The sequence below is a fragment of the Lutra lutra genome, chromosome X (assembly GCF_902655055.1).
Source record: "Lutra lutra chromosome X, mLutLut1.2, whole genome shotgun sequence".
In the NCBI taxonomy this organism is placed as follows: Eukaryota; Metazoa; Chordata; class Mammalia; order Carnivora; family Mustelidae; genus Lutra; species Lutra lutra.
The window spans coordinates 99,595,399-99,617,428 of record NC_062296.1 but is presented as its reverse complement, the minus strand read 5'-3'; the positions used below and the strand labels follow the sequence as shown (position 1 = coordinate 99,617,428).

Here is a 22,030-nt window from a genome sequence, read left to right as displayed (position 1 = left end):
TTTTTTTTTTTTTTTTTTTTTTTTTTTTAGTTTTCAGTACGCAGACCCTACACGTGTTTTGTTAGGTTGATATCTTCTTCATTTCTGAGGAGCCATTGTGATCGGTACAGGTTTTGGTTTTTTTACTGTCCATGTCCAGTTTTTCATCGCTTGTTTGTAGACATAGGATTGATTTTGTTACACGGACCTTGTATTCTGTGGCCTTGCTTATTAATTCACTTTTGAGTTTGAGGAGATAGTTTGGTACATCTTTTGGGATTTCCTGTATACCAGTGGCGTCATTCTCAAACAGAGCTAATTTTATGCCTTCTTTCCCGATGTGATGACTTTTGTTTTCTTGTCCTGTTTGTTCCACAGTCGCATTTCCAAAATATTGCGGGATCATTGTAGTCAGCCCTGTCCCATTCTGGGCCCCGTGTGGATGCAGGTGTGGAAGAAACACCCGCCCTGCATAGGGAAGGAGACTCTTGCCCAGTGCTTCTTACTGCCTGGGGAGGTGCTGCTCACCACGTGGAGCGATTTGTACCTGCGATCTCTGCTTGTCTCATTAGCACCCGAGAATGGGTTAAGATCTCAAATGATGAAAGGCATTTTCTGCAGCATCATGTAGGATAGGAAACAGGGAGCAGTGTAGATATTTCAAGGCAAAGTAAAGAATAAACCAGTTCATGCTACGTCCCGCGGATGACGGGTACCAAGAGCCAAACTTCAGACTTTCTTACCTGAAACTGTTACAGACGGACAAGAGACTTTGCAAAAACAGGACACAGTGAGTGTTCTCCTTTTGCGCCCATGCCTCACGTTAGTATCACGCTGTGCGTGTGTTCTCTTGCTGTCTCTCTGTGTGCACGTGTACATTTGCGATTCTGTCTTCCTGAAGACGCGTGAGAGCGCGTTCCTGAGGCAAGGTCTTTAGTGGCACACGTGTCCGTGTGCGGCTCCTCCGCGTGGGACCAGGTGTGTGTTGCCGTGGCGTTCTCAGTGGCAGTGAGCCAGCCTGGCCTAGCGTGTTCTCGGTGATGAAGATGGTGTCATAGAGGCCCACGGTGTAGGGGTGCAGTGCTGCATGGACGCTTGTCCTGCACACCCTCCATGGCCCTCGAGGGTTCACAGTGTCAGCACGCCCTGGGTGGGTCGCACTTTAGTGGACGGGAGCCTAGGGTCTGGGGAGGCGTGGCCCTGGTTCTCTCACGGGGTCCGTTGCTGGTCCTCCTGAAGTAGCCACGGCCCACTAGGGAAGGTCACGCTGCTCCTGGGCCGAGTGCTCTTGAGTGATCCTCAGGTTCCACTGTCTGCGTATGTGGCCCCAGGTTCTGCCAAAGCCCCCCGGGTTTCACTGTCTCAGTGATTCTGGGTTCCGCCATCTTTGCACATGACTCCAGGTTCTCTCGTGCCCCCTTGTTCAGCTGTGTGTACCTATGATCCCTGGTTTTGGGCTACCCTCCTTGTGCCCCTCGAAGCTGTGGTGGTTTCAGTCCTGCTTCTGATGAGCCCCGGAGCACCACCCACCACTAAGGACAGGGAGAGCTGGTCACCTGTCCCGGGGGATTGACTTCCCCCAACCTTGCCGGTCACTGGCCTAAACTCCCCATCTCCATTATGGGCTATGATGGGGGGGGGGTGATGGATACCACATAGCCCTGAGACACAACCCTTGGGATTGGCTTCACAATGGCTTTCTGTCCCCTGGACACTGGTGGTCCGTGGCCGTGGCTGCAGCACGTGGACTGGGTGTGTCAGGGTGGGGACATGGGCAGGGACACGGATGGGGACACAGGTGCAGTAGAGGCCGGTGCGGTGTATGAGCATTCGGCTGACAACCTGGTGAGCCTCAGAAGGTCCTGCCGGGGCCTCTGTCCTGCAGTAGCAGTGGGTGATGTGGGACGCTGTCCTCCTCGCCTCGGGCCCCTGGTGGTGACCGCATTTGGAGCAGTCGCTTGCTGGCTGTGCTGCCTTCATCCTGCGCTGCCGGGGTCCTGTCGTTCGTCTGGCCTCTGGCTGTCAGCGTTTCCCGGCTCTTCACATCCCACTTTCTGATTGTAGGTGCAGGAAGGACCCTCAGGGGGCCGGGATGCTGGTGGGAGTGGACCCCGACGACGAGGGCGGCGTCCGTGCAGGAGGCTCAGGAATCAGGCTGGCCAGTTCATCTCCGTGGTGACCGTCTTTGAGGTGATGGCCAGGAGGAGGTGCTCCATCCTGGTACTGACCACTGCTGGGAGGGCTGCACGGGCTGGGGGACTGTGACGTGCTTCTCCACATCAGGCTGGGCACCAGCTAGCTCACACGTGGATCCTGGAGGTCTTCCTCCCTGCATGGCCTGCCCGTTGAACCACAAGTCCACTGGGGCCCCACGGGACCACCAGGGCCTTTCCCTTCCCATCCTGAGACACCGCGTCCCATCCCCGTCCTGAGATACTATGTCCCCTCCTCTGTTCTGGGACTCCAGGTCCCCTCCCCTGTCCTGAGACACGGTGTCCCCTCCTATGTCCTGAGACACCACGTCCCATCTGCTGTCCTCAGACACCACGTCCACTCCTTTTCCTTTGACACCGCGTCCCCTCCCCATTTTGAGACACCGAATCCCCTCCTTTGTCCTCAGCCACAGTGTCCCCTCCCCTGTCCTCGAGTGCTTCATTCTCATCCCCATCCACAGACACGGCATCCCTTCTTCCGTTCTTAAATACTGTGTGGTCCCCCCACCCCCGCCCCCCGGTCCAGAGACACCCCATACCTTCCCTGTCCTGAGACACGGTGTCCCATCCCTGTCCTGAGACACTGCGTGCCTTCCCTGTCCTGAGACACGGTGTCCCCTGCCCCATCCTGAGACACTGCGTCCCCTGCCGCATCCTGAGATACGACATCATCTCTGTCCTGAGACAGGGCGTCCCCTGGCCCATCCTGAGACACCATGTCCCCCGCCCCATCCTGAGACACCGTGTCATATCTGTCCTGAGACACGGCATCCTCTGTCCCCTCCCTGTCCTGAGACGCCGCGTCCCCTCCCCATCCACAGATATGGTGTCCACTTCCTTGCATTGGGCTGAGTGTCCCCTCCCTGCGCCATGGCATTGAGGCCTCCTGCCTGGGGTGGAAGGTCTGTCCCCCTGCTCTCCCTTCTAGGGGCCCCCCTTCCAGGTGGGAAGCCCCGCTCCCCGCCCATTGTCTCAGGTGAGCAGGGACGGCTTCTGGCTGGTGCAGGGGAGGCCCTGTGGAGCCTAGATCTGTTGGATACAAAGGCCATGAAGACGTGGTGGGGGAGGGGCACGCCCAGGTGTGCCATGGGGTCTCTCCTGTGTGGCCCGTGCTCTCCTGAGGACGTGGTGGGGAAGGGGCACGCCCAAGTGTGCCGTGGGGTCTCTCCTGTGTGGCCCCCATTCTCGTCAACCATGTTGCACTAGACAGCGCCCCGTGTACCGGCCCAGGGCCACGTCCTTGCCCATCTCTCGGACACTGGGCTTCTGGGGTGGGGTGCAGCCCCGTCACGGCCTCCTTTGGTTTTAGGCACAGGGAGCGCCCTCGGGGGACCAGGATGCCAGTGGACCCAGCTCCCGCCGGCGAGGGCGGCCGCCACGGAAGCACCGCAGGAAGAACGTGGCCATCACCACAGAGGTGACCCTCTTTGAGATGGTCGCCCTGGGGAAGAACTCCGTGCAGGTAGTGCCCGCGGAGGGGGGCTGTGGCAGGGCAGGCCTGGCGGGCGGCAGACACGGGGCCCACCTGTTGTGGCTCCTCCACTGCCACACGGAGGCCAGTCCCGGCAGTCACAGCTGTACCCACCATGGCCTTGTGCTGCCCCACCGTCCAGCTGTCACGTATGTCCATTGCACGTGTGTACCCATCACGTGTGTGATCAGACACGCGTGTACACGTGCAGGAGTACTCACACTGCCGTCCCACACCTGATCGCACACACGTGCTCACCGGTGACCTTCCCACAGACCTGATCGCACACACGTGCTCACCGCTGCCCGTCCCACAGACCTGATCACACACACGTGCTCACTGCTGCCCATCATGCACACCTGATCGCACACACGTGCTCACCGGTGACCTTCCCACAGACCTGATCGCACACACGTGCTCACTGCTGCCCGTCCCACAGACCTGATCACACACACGTGCTCACTGCTGCCCATCATGCACACCTGATCACACACACGTGCTCACCGCTGCCAATCATGTACACCTGATCGCACACACGTGCTCACCGCTGCCCGACCCACACCTGATCACACACATGTGCTCACTGCTGCCCATCATGCACACCTGATCGCACACACGTGCTCACCGCTGCCAATCATGTACACCTGATCGCACACACGTGCTCACCGGTGACCTTCCCACAGACCTGATCGCACACACGTGCTCACCGCTGCCCGTCCCACACCTGATCACACACACGTGCTCACTGCTGCCCATCATGCACACCTGATCACACACACGTGCGCACCACTGCCAATCATGTACACCTGATCGCACACACGTGCTCACTGATGACCTTCCCACAGACCTGATCGCACACACGTGCTCACCGCTGCCCGTCCCACACCTGATCACACACACGTGCTCACTGCTGCCCATCATGCACACCTGATCACACACACGTGCTCACCGCTGCCAATCATGTACACCTGATCGCATACACGTGCTCACCGCTGCCCGACCCACACCTGATCACACACATGTGCTCACTGCTGCCCATCATGCACACCTGATCGCACACACGTGCTCACCGCTGCCAATCATGTACACCTGATCGCACACACGTGCTCACCGGTGACCTTCCCACAGACCTGATCGCACACACGTGCTCACCGCTGCCCGTCCCACACCTGATCACACATACGTGCTCACTGCTGCCCATCATGTACACCTGATCGCACACACGTGCTCACTGCTGCCCATCATGTACACCTGATCGCACACACGTGCTCACCGCTGCCAATCATGTACACCTGATCGCACACACGTGCTCACCGCTGCCCGTCCCACACCTGATCACACACACGTGCTCACTGCTGCCCGTCCCACACCTGATCACACACATGTGCTCACTGCTGCCCATCATGTACTCCTGATCGCACACACGTGCTCACTGCTGCCAATCATGTACACCTGATCGCACACACGTGCTCACCGCTGCCCGTCCCACACCTGATCACACACACGTGCTCACTGCTGCCAATCATGTACACCTGATCGCACACACGTGCTCACCGCTGCCAATCATGTACACCTGATCGCACACACGTGCTCACTGATGACCTTCCCACGGACCTGATCGCACACACGTGCTCACTGATGCCCGTCCCACACCTGATCACACACACGTGCTCACTGCTGCCCATCATGCACACCTGATCACACACACGTGCTCACCGGTGACCTTCCCACAGACCTGATCGCACACACGTGCTCACCGCTGCCCGTCCCACACCTGATCACACACACGTGCTCACTGCTGCCCATCATGCACACCTGATCACACATACGTGCTCACTGCTGCCCATCATGCACACCTGATCACACACACGTGCTCACCGCTGCCCATCATGTACACCTGATCGCACACACGTGCTCACCGATGACCTTCCCACGGACCTGATCGCACACACGTGCTCACTGCTGCCCGTCCCACACCTGATCACACACACGTGCTCACTGATGACCTTCCCACGGACCTGATCGCACACACGTGCTCACTGCTGCCCGTCCCACACCTGATCACACACACGTGCTCACTGCTGCCCATCATGCACCCCTGATCACACACACGTGCTCACTGCTGCCAATCATGTACACCTGATCGCACACACGTGCTCACTGATGACCTTCCCACGGACCTGATCGCACACACGTGCTCACTGATGCCCGTCCCACACCTGATCACACACACGTGCTCACCGCTGCCCGTCCCACACCTGATCACACACACGTGCTCACTGCTGCCCATCATGTACACCTGATCGCACACACGTGCTCACCGGTGACCTTCCCACAGACCTGATCGCACACACGTGCTCACCGCTGCCCGTCCCACACCTGATCACACACATGTACTCACTGCTGCCCATCATGTACACCTGATCACACACATGTGCTCACCGGTGACCTTCCCACAGACCTGATCGCACACACGTGCTCACTGCTGCCCGTCCCACACCTGATCACACACACGTGCTCACTGCTGCCCATCATGCACACCTGATCACACACACGTGCTCACCGCTGCCAATCATGTACACCTGATCGCACACACGTGCTCACTGATGACCTTCCCACGGACCTGATCGCACACACGTGCTCACCGCTGCCCGTCCCACACCTGATCACACACACGTGCTCACTGCTGCCCATCATGCACACCTGATCACACACACGTGCTCACCGCTGCCAATCATGTACACCTGATCGCACACACGTGCTCACTGATGACCTTCCCACGGACCTGATCGCACACACGTGCTCACCGCTGCCCGTCCCACACCTGATCACACACACGTGCTCACTGCTGCCCATCATGCACACCTGATCACACACACGTGCTCACCGCTGCCAATCATGTACACCTGATCGCACACACGTGCTCACTGATGACCTTCCCACGGACCTGATCGCACACACGTGCTCACTGATGCCCGTCCCACACCTGATCACACACACGTGCTCACCGCTGCACGTCACACACACCTGATTGCACACACGTGCTCACCGCTGCCCATCCCACACCTGATTGCACACACGTGCTCACTGCTGTCCATCACGCACACCTGATCACACACATATGCTCACACTGGCCATCACGTGCACCTGATCGCACACACGCTTGCACACACAAGTGCTCCCTGCTGGGTCAGACGCATGATCACACGTGTCCTCATATCTGGCCGGTTCCACATACCTCATCACACGTGTGCTCATCTCTGGCATTTGCCCAGCAGACAGCTGTCGAGGAGTGGGTGCGGTCCTACAAGGAGGACCGGGAGCTGGCCTTGCTGGACCTCATCAGCTTCTTTGTCCAGTGCTGTGGCTGTGAAGGTGAGCTGGGCTCCTGGACTCTCGCGGGTGTCACCACACGGGGCCTGCTGGGCCTGCCCGTCCTGTCCATGCATATAAGAGACTGGGCGGGCTGGGCTTTTCCAGAGGCTTTTATCGGTAGGAGACTTGTCTGTGCGAGCACGGTCACCTCAGAGCAGAGGTTGACTGCCCGAGAAGAGATCCGTCCACGTCCTGACCCCAGGACCTCAGGATGCGACCTCGTAGAGAAGGACTTTTGTGGGTGTGACCAGTAAGAGATCCTTCGGGTGACCCTAGTCCTGTGAGACTTGGTCCTCATAAGAGCAGGGACACGGGGGCCTGAGGGGTTCAGTCTCTTAAGCCTCTGAGTCTCGTGTTCGGCTCAGGTCGTGATCTTTGGGTTCTGGGATCACGCCGCAAGTCAGGCTCCGCGCTCCACGGGGCGTCTGCCTGACATTCCCTGCCTTCCTCTCTTGTCTCTCCTGCTCGTGCTCACTGTCTTTCTAAAATACATAAATAAAACAGTAGGAAAAAAAGAGGAGGGACAGACACAGAGGAGAAGCCACGTGAGGGCGGAGGCACAGATGGGAGGGACGTGGCCACCAGCCCAGGGATGCCCGGAGCCCCAGAGGCTGGGAGAGGCAGGAAGGACCCTGCTCTGGAGGCTCAGCTGCTTCCCAGTTGGGGGTTGGTGTGCGTGGGCTTTGCCAGAGGGCCACACTGTGGTCCGTGGCAGTTCTGTGTCTCCTGCCTGGCGCCCATGGACGGGCTCAGCGCTCCCCCAGCCATGTGCCAGGGGGTGACGAAACTCTCAGAGTGTGAGAATCACGCGGGGGAGAGCGTGAGAATTACAGCAGGGAAGCGCCGACCCCCGCGGCCACAGGCGTGGACGTGAGACTCACGGTGCTCGGGGAGAGATGCAGATGCCACGGGCCACACGGGCTGTGCACAAAATGTCCAGAACGGCATGTCCGTAGGCGGGCGGGGTCTCCATGGTTCCTGGGGCCACGGAAATGAGAGGGGAGCACCCACGTGTGGCGGGTGGAGGCTGTGGCGACGGGCAACCACGGCGTGTGTGTGCACCACGGAGGTGCATACTGTGAGGGAGTCCGTTGTACTGTGTCCTTGTCGGTTAGCCATTGGCACCAGCAAACAGCCGCAGCCTCCCCTCCCTCTGGACCCTGACGCAGAAGCTGTGGGGGCAGGACGTGCCTCTGGAGAAGGTCCAGTGGTGTCCGGCCGGGCGCCCTGAGGATGCCTCACAGAAGCCCTGTGGTGACAGACACGCAGGGCACAGTGCCTGCGGACCCCAGCCGCCAAGGCTGCATTCCATGGCTTTGCCATTCTCTCTCGGGGACGAGGCGTCATGCCCTGGGACAAGGAGGGTTGGCTTCAAGCGTGTTTCCTTCTCTCTCTCTCAGGGATGGTGACGGCTGAGTTGTACCAGAGCAACGAAGGCAAGAAAGTGGTGCACAAAATGACAGAGAAGTTTGACCAGGTGGGACGGGCTCCGGGCACCCCGTGAGCCTGGGGCCCAAGGTCGGTGCCCTGGACCCCCCGGGCACGTGGGTTTGCAGTCAGGCTGGGGGGTGGGACGAGCTGAGGCATCTCCATCTTCTGGCCAGAAGCTGTCCTCCTCTGCTTCCTTGCGAGGAGAGGCTGCCCAGGGCTTCGCGGACAGGACCACGTTTCTTTATAAAGAAAAACGTGAACGTGAATCAAAGGTGGGACTCTGTCCTGCACGGCAAAATGTGGCTATAAAACGGCACGCAGGTGGCCGTCGTGGAAGGGAAGACACAGAGCGAGGCCAGCGGGTGCCCAGACACGCCCTGTGCCCATCCTGAGCTCCTCCCCGCGGTGGGAGGACTGTGGTCCCGAGCTCGGTGCTCATGGTGTTCCCGTGCTCGGGCTCTGGTGCACACAGGGTCCTGCGCGCGCCAGTCGCACTTGGCCGGCTTCCAGCTCCGGGCCTGGGAGGCACCGTGCTTGGGGCGGTGTCTGTGAGGCTCTTCTGTCCCAGGCACACACGATTTAAGGAACAGTTTGTATACACGTGATTCCTGTCCAGTAAACGTCTGTGTCGTGGCTGTGGAATGTTCCATCGCGTGTGTGTGCATGGGTCACGTCCCCATTCTGCTTCAGACAGCGTCCGGTTGGTTTCGGGCTTGGTTTGTGTGTGGCTGTGGACGTGTGTGTCTGTGGGTCCTACTGCACGTGTTCCCGTTTGCGTGTGACAAAGGGTCAGAGTGCGTGCTCGTTTTGCTTCATGCTGTGACGCCGACTTGTTCTCACGGCCTCTCCACGTGTGTGTGAGGCTGCGTGGGTCCGCCCCCCCGTCCGTGTCTGATGCCGCTTCCGTTTTGCCAGACTCCTCATCGAGTGCACGGTTCAGGTCTCCAGGCTGCGAGTGACCCCACGCCTCGTTGCATGGAAAGGCCGTTTTCTCTCGTTTCAGATGTTTTTTTCCGTTGTGGTAAAGGACACCCAGCTTACACTTTGCTGTCTTAACCCTCTCGAGCGCACAGCTCAGTGGCACCGAGTGCATGCACGCTGTTGTGCGACCATCCCCACATTCCGGCTCCGGAACTTTCCATCTTCCCAACACGAAGCTCTGCCCTCATCAAACGCTGTCTCCCCATCCCCGTCCCCCAGCCCCAGGCCCACCGTCTACTGTCTGTCTCTGTGGATGGGGCTCCGCTAGGGACCCTGTATATGTGGAATCAGGCAGGGTTGGTCCTTCTGGGTCTGGCTGATGTCCTCAAGGCCCAGCCACGTCCCAGCAGGTGCAGAACGTCCTTCCTCTTCAAGGCGGCGTCTTCGGCCGCTGTGTGTGTGGATCATACTTTGCTGATGGACTCATCCTTTCAGTGAACAGACGTAATATCTACAAAATTTCTCACAGCCTAAAATACTTAGAAAGTGTCTCCAGAAAGTCTTGGGAATCAAGTCCATGAACAGTGACTTTTTCCTTTAACTTTTTATTTGTAACAATGTCAAACCTAAGAAAAGGGGAGGAACACATAAACTTCACCTGTGTTCAGCAGCTAATGCTCTCCCGTGTTCACCATATCCCCATGCCTGCCCGTGTGCCTCTGTGCCATGCATGCACACGCATGTGCGTGGTACGTGTGAGTGAGCCAATGCACATGTGTGTGCCGTCTTTCTCTTATCCCCCATGCACGCACGTGTGCCTCTGCCATGCATACGTATGTATGTGGTACATGTGAGTGGGTGATTACACACGTGTGTGCTGTCTTTCTCTTATCCCCCATGTACATGTGTGTGCCTCAGTGCTGTGTACACACACGTGTGTATAGGATACGCACGAGTGAGAGATTGCATGTGTGTGTGCACTCCCTTCACCTTTTCCCACATGCGTGCATGTGTGCCTCTGTGCTGTGCTTGCACACGTGTATGCACAGCACGTGAGCGAGCGCATACGTGCACACGTGTGCCATCTGCAGCTTACCCCCCATGCATGCACGTCTGTCTCCGCATGCATGCACATGCGTGCGCACTCTGCACACAAGGGAGCGAGTGCATGTTTGTGTGCCGTCTTCACCTTATCCCCGTGTGTGTGCCTCAGTGCTGCACACACACACACGACAGCACTCTACACACGGGCAAGCGAGTGCATGCGTGCACTGTGCACATGTGAGTGTGTGTGCAGGTCCGTGCATGTGCACACCTGTGTTTGCCCCTATGTGTGTGTTCACCACAGTCACTTGCGAGGGGCCTGCAGACTGACCTGGCCCTGGCTGTGTCTGGTGCGTGACAGTGAGCACTCCTGTGTGACCGTGGTCCTGTCCTGTCTCGGGCACTCCGAGCTGCTGGAGGGCAGCGTCCGTGTGAGGGGTCTGTACATATTACCATGCCTGTCTCAGGAATGTTCTTCACATTCTGTTTCTGTCCCATGCAGGGTCCAGCTAAGGACGCCACGTGACACTTAGCTGTCTGTCCCAGAGCTCTCTTGAAGCCCGCACATTCAGCATGTGGGAGAGCCCAGGCCCGTAGTTGAGGAGGACGCCCCTACTTTGCTTCCGGCCTCAGTGTCCCTGAACTTAGCTCCTTCCTTGGGATCACTCAGCACGGCTGACTCCATTGGGCCTCTTTCCTCGGAGAGCCCCCAGTGCCAGATCAGGGTCCCGTTCAGTCTCCCCCACCTCAGGAGCAGCACTGGGGGCTTTGCTGACCCCCAGCCTGTGTGCCTCATGGGAGAACCTGCGCTTCCCAAAGAGCAGACCCCTGGACACGTAGGGAAATGCTACAGCATGCAGGGCCCACCACGGGTGGGGTGACATGCACGGCCATGGCACTGGCCGTATGCAGCCGTGGCCACGGAGCGTGAGAGGCTCTGACGCTCCCGAGTCCTCTGTGCAGACTGGTGTCTGTGCCATAGCGTCTCCCCATTCTGGCCTCTAGAGATGACACAGTGCATGCTCCAAGTGTCAGTTGAGTCCACAAAGGGGCTGAGTGCCACAGATAGTCCATCCGCGCCCCCACGAGGGCATTGATGTAGAGGTGGACTGTTTTTGTAGAGATAGACCCTTCATGCTGTTGGCTGCTTGGAACCATTCCCCACCTACCCCCCCCGGCACCCCCCACGGGCCTCGGCCTCTGGGATCCGCCAGGGGAGGCGGACCAGCTCCGGTGCCCCGTGCCGCACAGCCCGTCCTGCCGGGACCCGCTGCAGGTCTGGGGACGAGGGACTTCACCGGCACATCTCTTCTGTCCCTTCAGGAGACCGGGCTGTATTACAAGAAGTTTCTGGCTTACCCCTGGATCCTGACCATCATGTGGCCCGAGAAACTGGTAACACACATTCCAGAGTTTACAAGTGGGGTAGTTCTGTGTGGTTTCCCAGCCCGCCGGGGGCCAGCGAAGCCCCGGGTTAGTTCCTGTGCTGTTCTCAGCATGGGGTGAGCGCCCTGATCACCAACAAGGGACTGTGGCCACGTGCCTGGCTCCCACGAGAGCCACACTGAGCTGGCCTTGGGGACAGGGTTCTGCCGGCACTGTGCGGGCAGACCTCACCATGTCCAGCCTGCAGCGAGGCAGGGCTCGACCAGACCTGACCCCACCCTGTCCACACTGAGTGCGGTAGAGCTTCCCAGTCTTGTCCACAGCAGGATAGGACTTGACCGCACTCAGTCCACGCTGAGTGCACTTGGGTCCCATGGCATGCTGTTTCAAATGAGAACACCGGGCTCTGCACCACGGGACCATAGGCTTGACCTGTCCTGCAGAAGTGAGTTCATCCAGTGAGTTCTGTCTACACTGGGACATTTAGACCGGAGCAAGTTCTGTCTACACTGGCACGTTTAGACCTGACAGTGTTCCTTCTATCCTGTGTTATGGGAACTGAATTTTCTGTCTACACTGGCACATTTAGGTGGGATTATGTTTTGTCTATACTGTGTCATGGAGTCCTAATGTGTTCTGTCTACACTGACACATTTAGACCAGAGTGTGTTTTGTCTACACTGGGACATTTAGACCAGAGCATGTTCTGTCTACACTGTATTTAGACCTGACAGTGTTCTTTCTACTCACTGTTATTGAAATGGACTCTTCTGTCTACACTGCACATTTACATCTCACACATGCTCTGTCTACATGGGGATGTTTAGACCGGACAGTGTTGTGTATGCTGCGTCATGGAGCCCTAACTATGTTTTGTCTGAACGGCATAATGGAGACCTGTGTTCTGTCTGCCCTGGCACATTTACGCCTGATCGTGTTCTGTCTACACTGTGTCATGGAGACCTGTGTTCTGTCTACACTGGCACATTTAGATCAGATCATGTTTTGTCTATACTGTGTCATGGAGACCTGACTGTGTTCCACGTACACTGGCACATTTTGAGAAGATCCTATTCCGTCTACACTGTGTCATGGAGATCTGTGTTGCATCTACATTGGGACATTTAGACCGGATCATGTTTCATCTGCACTGGCTTGTTTAGACCTGATCGTGTTCTGTCTTAACTGTGTCATGGAGACCTGTGTTCCATCGATACTCGCACATCAAATCTGATCGTGTTCTGTCTGCACTGGTGAATTTAGACTGGATCTTGTTCCATCTACACTGGCACATTTAGACCCGACCGTGCTCTCTGTAGTCTCTGCTGTAGTGTGCGTGTTGTTGTCATGGGCACTGTTGATATGACCCAACCAGTTAAGGGCGTCTGGGTGGAGAAGGGTGTTTGGGGCACCATGTGGCTGGCCTGTGACACAGATAGTGCAGGTGTCCTGTGGCTGGAGATTCACCTGGTGCCCCTCACATCATTCATTTCTCACCATCTTGGGTGTGCAGACGAGGTAAAGTGGATTCGTGCACTTCACAGACAGGGCAGAGGAGGTTTTCTCACAAACTGCACTGACTTAGCAGTGAGGACCGACCTTGCAGAACCAGTTACTGACCGGGTCTAGCCTCGGAATGGGGGGTTTCGGGACATGTTTGTAAGTGGTTAGTGACCTGGTCTAGGCTCAGAACGGCGGTTTTCGGGACATGTTTGTACCTGATTAGTGACCTGGTCTAGCCTCGGGGTGGGGGGTTTTAGGACATGTTTGTAACCCGGTTAGAGCTCTGGCCTCACCTCTCAGGGACTGACTGAAGGTGCAGAAGCCTCAGGTGGCCTCAGGGTTTTTGAGGCTGGGGTGTCCTGTTGAGGCTGGCTTGTTGGAGCAAGTGCACTCCCCCCCCAAGTCTGATCGCCAGTCCCTGGCAGGGCACCCCTCCCCCTCACACCGCAGCAAATGGGGAGGGGCTCCGTAGGTTGGGGGAGAAGGGTGGGAGCCAGTCGCCGGGGACTAGCGCAGAGGGAGTGATGTGTAGGAGGGAAAGTATGGGGGATGGGCACACAGGTCCCAGCACGGAGGAGGAGGGTTGTGCCGACAATGCACTGGGGAAGGTGGGATTTGGAGCGTGGGGGCCCTGGCATGGGTGATGGCACAGGTGGTAGGGCACAGTGTGTGGGAAAAGGTTGTGCAGGATCTCGTGGGTCCCTGCTTGCACGGGTGAGTGTGAGCGAGGCAGGCAGCTGTGAACGCAGCCCCACACCCTGCGGAGTTGGGGATGCGGACCATGGGCGGGGGGCAAACGGCCGCACGTGGGGGTAGAGCGTGACGGGTGTGCAGCATGCGAAGAGCACAGAGTTGGGGCATGTCTGACCCTCGGTCATCCTCTGGGCACCCCCAGGCTGGGCACTTAGCGTCATCGCCCTGTGGGTTCTGGCCTCCAGCCTCAGCCTCCCTGCAGGGCTCACAGTCCCTGAGGGGTCTCACGCAGGCTGTGCCGGTGACTCAGACTGTCCGTATGCGTGTCGGACACCAGGCTGGAGGCGGGTTCCCCTGAGGAACCCCTTCCCGCGCGTGCGCAGAGAGGCTGGAGGCGGGTTCCCCTGAGGAACCCCTTCCCGCGCAGGTGCAGAGCGGCAGGAGCCGGGTTCCCCTGAGGAACCCCTTCCCGCGCGTGCGCAGAGAGGCTGGAGGCGGGTTCCCCTGAGGAACCCCTTCCCGCGCGTGCGCAGAGAGGCTGGAGGCGGGTTCCCCTGAGGAACCCCCTTCCCGCGCAGGCGCAGAGCGGCAGGAGCCCGGCTCTCCACTGGCCTGCTGGGCACCCGAGGGAAGGAGGCCGCGAGGCTGACGGGTGGCGGGTTGGTGCGGCGGGCGCGCCCGCAAACCCGCGGGGTGAGCCGGAACCGAGCGGAAGCCGGGCGAGGGTCCGACCTGTGCCTGCTCGCTGTCCTTCTGGCTGCCCTGAGCGCCCAGAGACCCGGCTCCTTCCCACATGAGGGGGTCCGCCCAGCGCAGCCTCCGGAGCAGACGGGAAGGGTGGGGGGTGCAGGGTGTGGGGGCGGGCGCGGACCCTGCTGGGTGTGCTGTGTGACCCCAGGTTCCAGTGTCAGGGTGGTGGGTCGCTGGGCTGGTGCGTAAGTCTGAGCTCTGCCGGCTGCAGGGTCCGGGAGAGCGGGGGTCACTGCGGTGACTGCGGATATGTGCGCCCCCAGTGCGGGAATGGGAGTGGGGGCCCGGGGCCCCCGGGGTCGGAGTAGACGTGCGACCCCCACCCTGGAGCAGGAGCTCAGAGACATGGAGTCAGTCTGGGTCAGAGTGGACGTGTACCGTCCCAGGTGCAGGGTCGGGAGATTGAGGGTTACTCTGGGTCAGAGTGGACATGTGACCCCCTCCAGGTGCAGGGTCTGGGAGATTGAGGGTTACTCTGGGTCAGAGTGGACATGTGACCCCCTCCAGGTGCAGGGTCTGGGAGATTGAGGGTTATTCTGGGTCAGAGTGGACATGGACCCCCCCAGGTGCAGGGTCTGAGAGATTGAGGGTTACTCTGGGTCAGAGTGGACGTGTGACCCGCCCCCCCCCCCCCCCCCCCCGTGCAGGCTCTGGGAGATTGAGGGTTACTCTGGGTCAGAGTGGACGTGTGATCCCCTCCAGGTGCAGGGTCTGGGAGATTGAGGGTTACTCTGGGTCAGAGTGGACATGTGACCCCCTCCAGGTGCAGGGTCTGGGAGATTGAGGGTTACTCTGGGTCAGAGTGGACATGTGACCCCCTCCAGGTGCAGGGTCTGGGAGATTGAGGGTTATTCTGGGTCAGAGTGGACATGTGACCCCCTCCAGGTGCAGGGTCTGGGAGATTGAGGGTTACTCTGGGTCAGAGTGGACATGTGACTCCCCAGGTGCAGGGTCTGGAAGATTGGGGGTTACCCTGAGAGTGGAGGGGTCACCTCCTGTAAGTGCAGGGTCAGCGTATGCTCATGTGACCCAGGGTCCCCTGTCCGGGAGCAGAGCTCCATATCATGATGGTGGGATGGGTCCACACCCAGCCCAGCATCTCCCCCTTTTCCCCGTGTTCTTGTCTTGAACACAGCAAAACGACTTTTACCCCATCGTGGGGCCAGGGCCTTTCTGGAAGAGGTTTCGGGTGAACTTCTGCGAGTTCACGGAGCTGCTGGTGCACCAGACACACTCCTCGGTGCTGTGTGACGGCCACCTCATGGACACGGTGATCGGCATGCTCAGTGGCCTCACAAACTCGGCCGTGTACAGCCTGCGGCACACCAGCTCCCTGGCCGGTGAGACACTGCCCCGGGCCCCTGCCCCGGCTTTTGCTGACTTGGGGGCTGGCCGGGCCGTGGGGGCAGGGACCAGAGGACATGGGGGTAGGGGACATTGGGCCAGGGCCCACAGGGGCAGAGGCCACGGGACACAGGGAAAGGGCTGTGGGGCTGGGGCAGTGGCCAAAGGGCCACAGACATGGGGGCAGGGGAGATGAGACACAGGGGCAGAGGCCGTGGGAACAGGGGCATGGACTGTGGTAGAAGGGACATGGGACACAGGGCCGGGAGCCACGGGACACGAACACAGGGGCAGGGGCCTCAGCCTGGGCTTCTGCTGTCCCAGGGCAGATGCCCACACCCGGGCCTGCCCTGTGCTGGCTTGCAGGGGGCAGAGGCTGCTGGCCGGGTGGTCACCAGGAGCTGGAGGGGATGGAGAAGCCATGGAGGGACGTTTGCTTCACAGAGGGACTGGGTGGCGAGTGGCACAGAGTTGTCCCTGTACATGTTCCACAGCAGAGGCTGTGGCAAGGCTGATGTTGGACAGAGGGTGGGCTCTTCGGTCCCAGGGCCGTCCCCCCAGGCGTGTCCTGTGCCTCTGTCCCCACGAGAGACCCCAGGCCAGCCCACACGGTCATGTCTTATCTGTCTGTCCCCATGAGAACCTACCCTAGCGTGTCCTGTCCCTCCGTCCCCACAAGAACCCCCAGGACTGGCCCTCCTGGGCATGTCCTGTTCTCCTGCACTGGGGGTATTAGGTTTTCTAAGTGAATAATTCTACAAATCGGGTTACTGGTTGGGTGTCAGTATCTGGTCTGTCTTTTCCACGAACACGTGCGGAGCGGTCAGTGCCAGCTTCTCCCTGAATGGACGCTGAGCGGTCGGTGCTGACTGGGGGACTTGCTCTTAGGCCCGTGGTTAGAGGTCCTGTGCGTTTTGCGTCCTTACGGGAGGTGCAGCGGCCATGGACGTAGCCGTCTGCGGAGTGATGCTCACACCGGAACATTTGTAAGGGAGTGTCAGGATCTTTGCACAGACCCGTTGGGAACCACAAAGAAATCCGGAGTTTGTGACGAGGAGGCTGTGGAGGGATGTGTCCCCCGGGGACTCCAGTCAGTCCCGTGTCAGACAGGTCCCTGAGGATTTAGGGCTCTTTCCATGCGTGTGTCAGGGTGTCTCAGCCACACAGTGGCTCCATGTGTCTCGTTCCCATGTCTGGGTCTGCAGGGGACACGGTGTGCATGGTGCCACGTGCCCCGGAGTGGGGGGCGGGGGTGTCCTGCACGTGAATTCTGACCTTGGACTGCTGGTCCTGAGACGCCACGTGTCCCGGTCGCGGCGAGGTTCCTTGGGCATTTGCAGCCTGCTGAGCTGGGGTTGTTCAGCTGAAGCCTGGTTCCTGCTGTGGTCCTGGCCCTGTGTCCCTCTGAGACCATTTCCCACCTGGTGGAATTCTGCCCGCTCAGGGCACAGACATGACCTTGCTGCTGGAAAGGTTGTGGGGTGTGTCCATGCCCTGGGGACGCTGAGATGTGTGCTCGGGTCTGCGTGCACCGTCATCATGTGGGGGAAACCGTACGCAATCTTGTGACCCAGCAAGGGACAGGACGCAGCAGCCCCCCAGCCTCCCGACCTCCCAACTACCCCCAGACTCCCTCTGAGAGCTGCAGAAGGGTCCTTCCTGTGGGAGATGGAGCCCAACGCGGGCTCATAGCTGGGGGTCCCAGCCCCAGGGTCACAGTCCCGCTCTGCTGGCAGCCATGAAGCTGCTGACGGCACTGGCCAGCGTGAACCAGGGCATCTGCACGGGCAGGCGCACGGCCCAGCGGTTGTACGAGATCGAGAGCATCACTAAGCTCAAGGGGAGGCACAAGTACTACATGGAGCTGCTGGACCAGCGCAGGCACGAGGTGCGGGAGCGTGGGGGGGGATGCAGGGGTGCGGAGGGGGTGTGTGCAGGGTGGGGAGGGAGAGAGGGATGGGGGCAGGACACGAGTACTACATGGAGCTGCTGGACCAGCTCAGGCACTGGGTGCGGGAGCGTAGGGGGGATGCAGGGGTGCGGAGGGGGCTGTATGCAGGGTGGGCAGGGAGAGATGGATGTGGGGGGGGACACGAGTACTACATGGAGCTGCTGGACCAGTGCAGGCACCAGGTGCGGGAGCGGTGGGGGGTGCCCAGGTGGGGACAGTAGGGGTGTCCAGAGGTAGGAAGCATGGGGGGAGTCTAGGTCTGGCCCCCTTGCTCCCGGCCCCGCCCCTTTGCCCCTGGCCCGCCCCCTTGCTCTGGGTTGGGGGCCCTCCCCAGCCCCGGCTGCCCCACAGCGTGTGGGTTTCTAGTCGGTCAGCGGGGCGGCCGTGGCCCCGTGCAGCGCCTGCTCCCCAGGACTGGGGAGTCTTCTCGGGGGTTAAGGTCTGCGCACAACTCGCCGGCGAGCGGGGGGCTGGTAAGCACGTGCGGGTGCTTCCGCATCCGGGCTCCAGGTCCCCCTCCCTTGTGGTTCTGCCCCATACTCCTCATCCCCTCCCCTCTTCACTCTCACCCCATCCCCCCATACCCCTGCACCCCAGCACTCATCCTGTTGCCTCCAGCCCTCAGCCCAGGACGTCTTCACTCCTGCCCCAACCCATTGTCCCTCACCTGTCACCCCTTCACCCTGCCCGTCACCCCACCCTCTCACCCTGTTACCACTTCACCCCCACTCCTCATGCCACTGCTCACCCTATCACCCCATCACCCTTCACCCCTGCACCTCACCCCAGCCTCACCCTGTCAGCCCCTCACCCCACCCCTCACCCCTTCAATCCCCTCACCCTGCACCCTTCATCCACTGCCCCTCATCCCCCTGTGCTGCCCCCAGCCCCTTCATGTCCACCCCTCATTCCATTGCTCTGTCCCACTTCACCCCTGCTCCTCCACCCTTTACCCCTTCCCCTTCGCTTTTTTGCCTGCACTCCGCACCCCTTTACCCCGCTGTTGGCCTCATAACTCCCCTGTCCTTTCAACCCACCCTCCCACCTTTAGCCCAAAGCCTTCGCTTCTGCAGCCCAGCCCTTACCCGATTTCCCGCACCCACTCCCTCTTACCCGCCAGTCCCACCGCTTCATCCCTGCCCTGTAGACCTGTGCAGCGGCACAGCGGGCTCCGATCCGGGCAGGCGGGACGGCCCGCGGTCCTGTGGTGGCAGGACCGTCCGTGTACAGGACTCAGATGCCTGACAAGGGGCGACCCCCCGGAGGCCGTGTGCTGGTCCTGCGTACCAGCCGCAGCTGCCTGGAGGCCACAGACGGCCGCTCCGGGCCAACACGTCTGCACTTCTGCTCCTGCAGTTCCAGAACAAGCCCACGGCCATCGACAACATCATCTGTGCGCTCTTCAAAAGGACGTTTGTGCCCCGCTACCGGTAAGGGTTAGCCTCGAAGCCACGCATGTACCCACGTGTCCCTGGAACCCAGGCCGTGACTTCCCCGTCTGTCCCCCGTCACCCAGGCCGTGACTTCCCTGCATGTTCCCGTCACCCAGGCTGACTTCCCCGTGTGTCCCGTCACCGAGACCGTGATTTCCCCGTGTGTCCCGTCACCCAGGCCGTGACTTCCCCGTGGGTCCCCATCACCGAGGCCGTGATTTCCCCGCGTGTTCCCGTCACCCAGGCTGTGACTTCCCCACGTGTTCCCGTCACCCAGGCCGTGACTTCCCCGTGTGTCCCCCGTCACCCAGGCCGTGACTTCCCCGCGTGTTCCCGTCACCCAGGCCGTGACTTCCCCACGTGTTCCCGTCACCCAGGCCGTGACTTCCCCACGTGTTCCCGTCACCCAGGCCGTGACTTCCCCACGTGTCCCCCGTCACCCAGGCCGTGACTTCCCCACGTGTCCTATCACTGAGGCCGTGATTTCCCTGCGTATCCTGTCACCCAGGCTGTGACTTCCCCGCGTGTCTCGTCACCCAGGCCGTGACTTCCCCACGTGTCTCGTCACCCAGGCCGTGACTTCCCCGCGTGTCCCGTCACCCAGGCCGTGTCTTGGCCTCACTCGGCATCACAGACACGTGACTCCACGGTGCTAGTGATGTCACGTGGCCGTTGGGTGACGCTCTCACTTCGCTTCTCAGCGACATCAGCTCGGACATCCGTGTGATCTGCATGGGGGAGCTGGGCTGCTGGGTCAGGCTGTACCCAGACCTGTTCCTGGACAACAACTACTTGAAGTACATCGGCTGGATGCTGTACGACAAGGTGCGCTGCCCCGCCGGTCCGCCCTGCGCGTGCACGAGGAACCCCGGTGCGCGGGCCCCGCCGCCCTGCCCCCTGCGCGTGCACGAGGAACCCCGGTGCGCGGGCCCCACCGCTCCACCCCCCTGCGCGTGCACGAGGAACCCCAGCGCGCGGGCCCCGCCGCCCTGCCCCCTGCGCGTGGATGAGGAACTCGGTGCGCGGGCCCCACCGCTCCACCCCCTACGCGTGCACGAGGAACCCCAGCGCGCGGGCCCCGCTGCCCTGCCCCCTGCGCGTGCACGAGGAACCCCAGCGCGCGGGCCCCGCTGCCCTGCCCCCTGAGCGTGGATGAGGAACTCGGTGCGCGGGCCCCACCGCTCCACCTCCTGCGCGTGCACGAGGAACCCCAGCGCACGGGCCCCGCCGCCCTGCCCCCTGCGCGTACACGAGGAACTCGGTGCGCGGGCCCCACCGCTCCACCCCCCTGCGCGTGCACGAGGAACCCCAGCGCGCGGGCCCCGCCGCCCTGCCTCCTGCGCGTGGATGAGGAACTCGGTGCGCGGGCCCCACCGCTCCACCCCCTACGCGTGCACGAGGAACCCCAGCGCGCAGGCCCCGCCGCCCTGCCCGCTGCGCTGTGGGGAGGTCCTCCGGTGCGTGTGCTGTCGGTCGTTCCCGGAGCGAGCACGCGTGTCCTGCACGGTTTGGTGTGGGTCCAGCTCTATGAAGGAGGCTTTCCACACAGTGGCAGTACTGTACCTGTCGCACCGTGGGGTGACGCAGGGTTTGGGCTGTAGGGGCTTCCCTGTCCCCTGGAGGAATGGGGACACGGCCCTGCCTTCGTGTCCACCCTCCAGCGGAGAGTTTGCACCCGGGTCCCTCGCTTGGGTGACGAGCAGGCATGGCCTGCTGCGCGCATAGGCCGGGTCCCATGTCCGCAGCCTTCGTCGGCCCGCCCCGTCCACCTGTCCGTCTGCTGCCAGCTCCCAAACCAGGAGACGTGTCCCCAGCCCAGTCGGCCAGACACAGGGAATCGTAAGCAGGTGGCTGCATGGGAGCCGTCGCTCTGCATCCCGCACATTCACACCCCAGCCCCGCAAACGTGGGGGATGCCCACGGCTGCCGGTGCCGGGGGGCGTTTCTTCCCTGTCGCAGACATAGACGAGGAAGAGTCAGTTCTCTGAAAACGTGCGTTTCCTGTTAGAACTGAATGTGACGGGGCCCGGGGGGGTGTTTGAGATGAGCCTGGGGCTGTGTGTCGTGATTTCGGAGCTGATGGGCCCGTTTTGTCATCCTCGTCTTGCAGACTCTCGGGCTGGGGCTCTTGCTATGTTGGGGGAAGGTACAGGTATGCCTGGGGGAAGCAGGCAGGTGTGCGTTGGTGGGCGGCTGCGGGTGCGTGTAGCAGGAGGTTGGGGGAGAAGGTGCGGGTGTGTGGGGGCAAGCCAGCAGGTGTGTGTAGGGGAAGCTGGCAGGTGTGCAGGGATGGGTGGGGATTGGGGGGTAGGCAGCGGGCAGGTTGGGGGGAAGGTACAGGTGTGCGTGGGGGTAAGTGGGCACGTGTGTGGTGGGGGTAAGGAGGCAGGTATCTGGGAAGCTGGGGTGGAAGCAGGCATGTGTATGTGGGTGGGAGCAGGGCAGGTGTGTGGGGGGAGCAGACAGGTGTGCATGGCTGGAAGCTGGCAGGTGTGCATTGAGGGAGCGGGCAGGTGTGCATGAGGGGAGCGGGCAG

At 60.7% G+C, this 22,030-nt stretch overlaps 1 protein-coding gene across 7 annotated transcripts in view; it reads left to right on the top strand.

The window, feature by feature from the left end:
* Nucleotides 1-22,030, top strand: part of LOC125092239 (cohesin subunit SA-2-like) — a 59,133-nt gene that overhangs the window by 7,299 nt on the left and 29,804 nt on the right. For 4 of the 7 annotated variants that reach the window (XR_007124851.1, XM_047716607.1, XM_047716605.1 and 1 more), the window contains exons 3-11: nucleotides 2,044-2,169; nucleotides 3,502-3,654; nucleotides 6,939-7,038; nucleotides 8,439-8,515; nucleotides 11,758-11,829; nucleotides 15,902-16,106; nucleotides 17,847-17,998; nucleotides 19,418-19,491; nucleotides 20,196-20,319. Coding sequence is in view for 6 of the 7 variants with exons in the window: in XM_047716607.1 (XP_047572563.1) it covers nucleotides 2,044-2,169; nucleotides 3,502-3,654; nucleotides 6,939-7,038; nucleotides 8,439-8,515; nucleotides 11,758-11,829; nucleotides 15,902-16,106; nucleotides 17,847-17,998; nucleotides 19,418-19,491; nucleotides 20,196-20,319 (1,083 nt within the window). In the remaining variant the exon portion in view is untranslated. Of the gene's footprint in view, nucleotides 1-2,043; nucleotides 2,170-3,501; nucleotides 3,655-6,938; nucleotides 7,039-8,438; nucleotides 8,516-11,757; nucleotides 11,830-14,893; nucleotides 15,274-15,468; nucleotides 16,107-17,846; nucleotides 17,999-19,417; nucleotides 19,492-20,195; nucleotides 20,320-22,030 lie in introns of those variants that run through there. The other 3 variants (XM_047716604.1, XM_047716606.1, XM_047716608.1) reach the window with 3 other exon arrangements.